Source organism: Lycium ferocissimum, chromosome 6 (genome assembly GCF_029784015.1).
Source record: "Lycium ferocissimum isolate CSIRO_LF1 chromosome 6, AGI_CSIRO_Lferr_CH_V1, whole genome shotgun sequence".
Classification (NCBI taxonomy): Eukaryota; Viridiplantae; Streptophyta; class Magnoliopsida; order Solanales; family Solanaceae; genus Lycium; species Lycium ferocissimum.
This window is the reverse complement of record NC_081347.1, coordinates 48,224,762-48,232,575: the sequence shown is the minus strand read 5'-3', so window position 1 is coordinate 48,232,575 and position 7,814 is coordinate 48,224,762. Positions and strand designations below refer to the sequence as shown.

General features: G+C 35.7%; 2 protein-coding genes across 2 annotated transcripts; both read left to right on the top strand.

Annotated features, from left to right (window-relative positions):
- Positions 1-538: 538 nt before the first annotated feature.
- Positions 539-2,675, top strand: LOC132059740 (pentatricopeptide repeat-containing protein At5g27110-like). Its single transcript, XM_059452484.1, has one exon. The coding sequence runs from the start codon at positions 652-654 to the stop codon at positions 2,632-2,634; it is 1,983 nt and encodes a 660-aa protein (XP_059308467.1). The 5' UTR covers positions 539-651; the 3' UTR covers positions 2,635-2,675.
- LOC132059741 (probable polygalacturonase At1g80170) lies at positions 2,662-6,540 on the top strand. Its single transcript, XM_059452485.1, has 9 exons — positions 2,662-3,455; positions 3,791-3,919; positions 4,111-4,284; positions 4,395-4,415; positions 4,492-4,699; positions 5,023-5,104; positions 5,289-5,397; positions 5,822-5,938; positions 6,042-6,540. The coding sequence occupies exons 1-9, from the start codon at positions 3,234-3,236 to the stop codon at positions 6,330-6,332; spliced, it is 1,353 nt and encodes a 450-aa protein (XP_059308468.1). The 5' UTR covers positions 2,662-3,233; the 3' UTR covers positions 6,333-6,540.
- Positions 6,541-7,814: the final 1,274 nt, after the last annotated feature.

The following is a 7,814-nucleotide window of genomic DNA, read 5'->3' as shown; positions in this document are numbered from 1 at the left end:
TTGTATGTCCACTTATAATCTGAATTGAAAAATGATCCTCCGAAAATATTATGTGCTTAATTGACATATCTTTTATGTTATTTTTTTTTTTTTACTGATATCCTGTAAGAAAAGATCATATAACTAAATAACATTTGTGATGTACTATAAATTTGGACCCTCAATGTTGTCAAACATTCTTGTCGATAACATGTCTTTGTAATTGGTAAAAAAATTATTTATATCAAGTCAATAAATACATAACATGTGTTTTGTCATGATTTTTATATTTAATCATAGTTAATTAACATATATTTTCACCTTGTTAAATTACTTAGCTATAGTAAATTTATACTCCCTCGCCCCAAAAATAAGTGGCACCATAAGAAAAAAATGTGTCCCAAAATAAGTATCACTTTAAGTATTCAAGACAAAAATTGACACCTGTTTTCAAATTTCAACTATGCCCCTTAATATTAAAAAAATAATCCTCTTTAATATTGGTCAATTCGCAAAAAACATCTAATAAATAGGAGTAATTAATTTCTTAATGTACTTGATTTTTTTTTTTTTAAGGTAACGCTTAATTTGGGACTAATATCTGTGCCCCTTAAAATCTCCCTATGACTTAGCTCATTACTTATTATTTTGTTTTATTAAAATTCATTACCAATGCGGACAAAACTTGCTATAACATCGTTTGGTAGAATGAGACACATAACAACTCATTCTCACAACTGCCAACTCAAAACCCAACAACCTCATGACTATTCCTCTGTTGATGTTTACAAACTAAACAAAACATTACATGATCTTGTCAAATATGAATCTTTAACCTCTGCATTCCACATGTTCGACAAAATGCCTCAACGAGATGTAATTACATGGAATATCATGATTTCTGGATACAATCAAAATGGGTTTCCAAGAAAATCACTAAACTTGTATAACAACATGGTTTCTTTAGGTATTAAGGAGAATTCATCTACTTTGTCATCTATATTGAGTATATGTGCTAATGCAGGTTTATATAAAGAAGGGGTTGAGATTCATAGTAGAGTAGTTGTTATGGGGTTTAATATGAACTTATATATTGCTAGTGCACTTGTTAATATGTATATACAAATGGGGTTTATAGATGTTGGTTTAAAATTGTTTTTTGACTTACCAAAACGAAACTTAGCGGTATGGAACGTGGTTTTACGTGGAATTTGTGAGTTGGGACGGTCGAGTGAGTTGTTAAGGTTGTATAGTGATATGAAGTTGGAGAATGTGGAGCCTAATGGGCTTACATTTTGTTATTTGATTCATGGTTGTTGTAAAGAGAGAGTTTTTGATAATGGCAGGGAGATGCATTCGCGTGTGATTAAGATTGGATGGTTAGAATCGAATATTTTTTTAGCGAATGCGTTGGTGGATTTTTACTCTGCTTGTGGCGTTTTGCTTGATGCCGATAAAGCATTTGAGTGTATTCTACCTCAGGATGTCATTTCATGGAATTCAATGGTTTCCGTCTATGCTGCCAATAATTTGTTGCATGAAGCTGTTCGAGTTTTAGAAGAGATGAGATCGTGGGACAAACATCCATCTGCTATGTCTTTAGTAGCGTTGTTGAATTTGTCAAGTCGCAGAAAGGAACTGCTATTTGGAAAACAGATACATAATTTTGTTGTAAAATCGGGTGTTGATTATGGAAGTGTCCTCATTCAGTCAGCTTTGATTGATATGTATGGGAAAAATGGTGATATTGAAAGTTCAGTTTCTGTATTCCAGAGTTCCCGTAAGAGAATTCTCGAATGTTGTAATTCAATGATGACATCTTTGCTGCATCTCGGTTTCCTCGAAGATGTGTTTGAGCTTTTTAGTCGGATGGTTTGTGAAAATATTGTGTTTGATGAAGTGAGTTTGTCCTCAACAATAAAGGCATCATCATTGTATTCCTCTCCTAGCTTGGATAGCTGTGCTTTGTTGCATTGTTGTGCAATAAAATCAGGTTTTGATTCTGATAGTATGGTCTTATGTTCTCTGATTGATGCATATTCAAGATTGGGACAGATTAGATTCTCTCAGCAGAGTTTCGAAGCGCTTCCCTCACCTAATATCATCGGTTTCACTTCAATAATTAATGCATATGCTCGTAAAGGAATGGGAAGTGAATGCCTTGGAATGTTTGAAGAAATGATCCAAAAGGGTGTAAAACCAGATGAAGTCACGTTCTTGTGTATACTGTTGGGCTGCAACCATTCAGGTCTAGTCGAAGAAGGGAAAAAGATTTTTGAATCAATGAGAACTCTTCATGAGGTCTATCCAGACAGGCGGCACTATTCTTGTATGGTGGATCTTCTAGGCCGTGCAGGTCTAGTCAATGAGGCAGAAGAGTTGCTAAATCATGCATCATCGACAGGAGATTCTGTTATGTGGAGCTCACTTTTGCGAAGTTGCAGGATTCATCAAAATGAGAATGTTGGAAGAAGAGCAGCTAAAAAGTTAATGGATCTTGAGCCAGAGGATCCTTCTGTTTGGTTACAGGCCTCAAATTTTTATTCTGAAATTGGGGAGTTCGAGACTGCAATATATATTCAAGAGGCTGCAGTCGCAAGGAAGATGAGCAGTGATATTGGCTATAGTTTAATTCGGGTGCATGAGTGCCATTAAATATCCACTTAAATAAAAAGAGTCTGAAGAGGACATCTGAATGGCTAATTGGCTGTTTGGTCTGCAGGACCTTCTGGATATACTTTTTCTTTTAAAAAGTATAACTATGCTGCTTCTTAACCGACTCCACAACCAAAATACAAGTTGCAGAAGAAATTTATATGCCTTGTTTGGTCTCTCCAACTACCAAACACCTTTTGTCTAGTTCTCCTTTTCTTTTTCAAGATTTTCACATTTGATGAAGTAAAACTACTTCATTGGTAATTTGACAGCCTAAAAAGTGAACTTTTGAAGATTGGCGCTGCAAAATTTATTGCTGTAAAGGTGAGAAAGTATCTAGAGGAGCACTTTTACTTACGAATAGTATATTGAATCATGGCTGAGGAGTAAAGCAAAGATCTCTAAAATGATATTCTTACACTTGAAGTGTGGTCTTGTAGAAAATGAAACACCTTTATCTACTTCCAAGCCAAGCCATATAACCCCACTAAATCCTCCATTTTCAGCACTAATACATACATATAAATTAATACTCTATGGTCTCCCTTGATTTATGTGAATCTAGAAATACAGAAAAAAATACCAGAACCCCCTAAATCATGGCTAAGATACTCCTCTGCTTGTTTCTTGTTTTGCTAATGGCGGCTCATGGAGCTGCAAAAACCGATTTATCAGATGAAGTCTTCCTGTCAGAGTTTGGGGATCTGGATGTTGAAGACGGTGATGAAGCCGAGTTTGAGGATTTGGATCGTGGCAACAAGATTCTTGTCAATGTGGATAGCTTTGGTGCAGTTGGTGATGGGGCTTCAGATGACACGAAGGTAATCCGTTTTAACATTTTATAAACTGATATGTTCACTGAAAATATATGCTGATCGACTTCTACACGTTTTTTCATTAATGTCAATTAATGGTTTGGGAAAGTGTTAGGCAAGTTGAAATATGATCATCTTGTATTTACTTTATTCATAATCAAGGTTGTCTTGCCTACTGAATGTTTTCAGGTTTCTATTCTCTACTGTTTAATTCTCCTCTTCTAGTGGGGCGGACAACATAGACGACCAATGCAAGCTTTTCTTGAGTTGTAGATTATTAGAGCTGCATCTGTGGAATTTGCAAGTTACATTCAACCACTTTTTCATATGTTTTATCTCAGGCTTTCGTTGATGCGTGGAAACAAGCTTGTTCAACACGAAAATCAGTCTTCTTGGTCCCTGCAGGACACAGTTATCTAGTAAATGCAACAAGGTTCCGAGGGCCTTGTGTGGGCAGATTGAGAGTCCAGGTTGCACTAATTGAATCTATTTCACGTCTTGTTTGAATTTATGTCCTCCATTTTGCTAGCATTTACTCTAGAAGAAACTTATGCATATTATACTTGGTTGAAATCATTATTGTTTCCCTTGTGGCGTCTATTAAGCCAGCTCAAGCATACCTAACTATTATCATAAACTGGAAACGTGATTAAAAAAACAGATTGAAGGAACTATAGTAGCACCAGGTGATCCTAACAACTGGGATTTTACAAAGAATGGACGAATTTGGCTTGGCTTCTTTAACTTGACAGGAGTTACTTTGCAAGGAGGAGGATTTATTGATGGGTCTGGCAGCAAATGGTGGGCAGCTTCCTGCAAGAAGAACAAGACTAATGTAACTGACACATGCACTAATCATATGGTCTTTTGTGTTTTGACAGACAAAGATGATAGTCTTATTCTTGTTTTTTTTGTTTTTTTCCTTTTGGGTTATCCCGGTAACAGCCTTGCAGAGCAGCACCTACTGTAAGTGGACTACCAGGGGGATCTTATGACTCTTATCGGAATTGTGAAATCAACTTACACAGAATTCCAATTGCAGGCATTAACTATATACGGGAGCTCAAGTATAAAGGTGAAGGGCCTAACAATCCAAAATGGCCAACAGATGAATTTCGTCATTTCTCGATCAGAGTCCATACGTATAACTGGTGTTACGGTTTCTGCTCCTGAAGACAGTCCTAATACTGATGGAATCCATATAACTGAATCTACAAATGTTGTACTCCAGAATTCCAAAATTGGAACAGGTATCGTCATCTCTCATATTATCTAAGTTGACTTCAAGGACGAAATCTCTTTGAAAGTAATGTGCAATTGTATAGTTTTCATAAATGTGCCTGTCAAACAAGGCACTTCATAGCTACCATAAATAGCTGCTTGAGCTCTCTACATCTCACTTTACTATATGAAAAAGCTAGCTTGCAAACATGTACGAGCCCCTCCTTTCATGCTCTGTGTTTTCTCAAGTATTCAGTCACATGCACTGTTATAATGAACATGCCTTTATTGATATCATGAATATGCTTTATGAACAAAGAATCAATACTGGTTACCTTCCTTTTTTATTTAGGTGATGATTGTGTCTCTATTGTCAATGCTAGTTCCAATATCAAGATGAAGAGAATTTACTGTGGACCTGGCCACGGAATAAGGTAGCACATTTTTCCTGTTATTGATGCCCTTTTCGTAAAATTACCTTTATAAGTTCAGCAGAAGGGATCTAGTAGGAGTCAATAAATAAATTCGGATGTCAAATTTTGAAAGAATAAGCAAAAAATAATATAATTCTCACGCTGTCTTCTAAACTGATTCTGTTGCATGAATGATGTCTGCCAGCATCGGGAGCCTTGGTAAGGACAACTCTGTTGGTATAGTTACTGGGGTTGTACTTGATAATGCATTTCTCAGAGGTACCACAAATGGTCTGCGGATCAAGACATGGCAGGTATGCCGTTTTACTCATGTGCAGCAATTGAATTTATCCTTATATATGGCATTACCTACATGATCGTTTGGAAATTAAGACTTTTTAAGCAGATGTTACAACAGCTTTCCTTTTAATTTGCAAATAACTAAAGTCTCGGACTCTCAGTGACCTTGTCATGCAAAAGATTGATTTATTTATACAAAAATCTGAGCCCCAACGAGGAAAAAGCTTTTACAGTGGCACTTAGATTTTGTCTGCTAATATAGAAATAATAATGACAAAAAAGTTGTTCTCTTAGGGAGGATCAGGTTATGTGCGTGGAGTGCGCTTCCAAAATGTAATGACGCAAGATGTTTCCAATCCTATCATCATTGACCAATTCTTCGCTTAGATTTTGTCTGCTAATATAGAAATAATAATGACAAAAAAGTTGTTCTCTTAGGGAGGATCAGGTTATGTGCGTGGAGTGCGCTTCCAAAATGTAATGATGCAAGATGTTTCCAATCCTATCATCATTGACCAATTCTATTGTGATTCACCAAAGTCTTGCCAGAACCAGGTAATTGTCATGTTTTCAACTGATAATGTATTACTTGGCAAAGGAAAAAATAAGCTCTCCAATAGTTAATGTGACAAAGTGTCATTTGTTGTTGACATTATAGACATCTGCAGTCGAGATAAGTGAGATAGTTTACCGGAATGTTAGTGGTACTTCAAAGAGCAAAAATGTAATCAAATTTGCATGTAGCGACAACGTGCCTTGCAGCCACATTGTTCTGAACAACATCAACTTAGAGACCAGAGATGGTACTGCTGAGGTCTACTGCAACTCTGCCACAGGGATCAGTTATGGTTATAATCATCCATCCGCAGAGTGTCTCAACTCCGACGACAAGGAAATTAAGCAGAAAATGGAATCAAGGGAAGAATACATCGTTCATACTGAGCTATGAATTGCCTTCCACATGCCATCATCACTCCAACCTGACGATTTATTGTAGCAGATATTTTTAATACACATCTCGTAGTTTAGTGCTTACTGATTTGAGTAATCTCAGATTCTGAGATTTCTAACTAGATAAGATAACAGCTATGTACTGTTCTACAGGGATTCATTAAAAATATTTATAAATACGAATATATTTTATACTTAATTTTTTTTTCCATTATAAGTTCAATGTAATACACACATTTATTGAGAATTATGTCAGTGTGCAAATATATTGAGAAGGCTTACGAGGACCAGTTTCTCATTTCTTTTTTGTATACTCAAATTCCTAAGGGAACTTCAACAGCCATTCCACTCCATAATCCTGAAATGAACTAGACTAACAACTGGCAAGTATCATGAGATTTTCACAAAATTTGATTCCATGAGCTCATGAGTACCTTTCATTCATCTGGAAGTTAAATAATTTGCATGGATTTTTCTAATAGCTTTCTAATTACATGGAGTTGTTGTTGTGGCTTGCAAAAGGGTAGAATATTTGGCCAATCTTTTTATGTGGCACAAACTTGTTTTGAAAGAAAATCCAACCATCCATTTACCTAAACGAGCATAAAAATGGCTACTTTTTAGGTAGGTTTGTCCTTTCAGTAGACCAAGAAGTGTCGTTAAGAAAAAGATTCCATATATATTATATTCCAACCATTAGTCTTTTTTTTTTTTTTTTTTTAACATCCAACCTTTTGTCCTAACAAGAACAACAAAGAAACAACGAAAATAAAATGGAATATAGGCTATCATTTTCATTCATGTGGACTGTGGCAAATAGGGGCCCTAATATAAGTTGCTATGACAAAATGATCTTGCCTTTAGATCGCAGCAATCACCTAATTGGTTCTTGGTGTTGTGTCCTTGTGGCCTTGTATTTTATTTTTTATTATTTATTATAACGGTGGTGTCTGAACAAGTCTGCACGAAATTCGACTAATTTATCGGACAACTTATGGTTCACAAGTGTAAGATAAAGAAAAGTTGACCTGTATATATCAGCCGGCGTAAAAGATGGACACTTTTCACTTATGAGGACATTTTAACCTAATATGTCTTGAAATTGGAAGCTTATAGCCAAGCTCAATTATCCGTCATATCTTTTGCCTTCTTCAATTGTCGATATTGCTTCGAACTCTTCCTGTAAAACCATTAAAACCATGGTTGTGAAATTTGGAACTGAAAAACGTGAATATAACATTGAATACATTGTTCGAGCTTGAAGAAGTACATTAGAGCACCACAAATTAGAGACTCCTGAAGCTCGGTTTCAATTTTTTTTATCTAGATAATTGTAATTTATTTCAATACAGTGATATTGAATTTTGTCGAAAATACCTTAAGGAGCTTGTATATCAATTATGGAGTTGTTTGGAAGCAATTTGAGGCGAATTGAGCTAATATTATGTTGAAAAGTTGAGGTTGAAGACGACTCTATCAG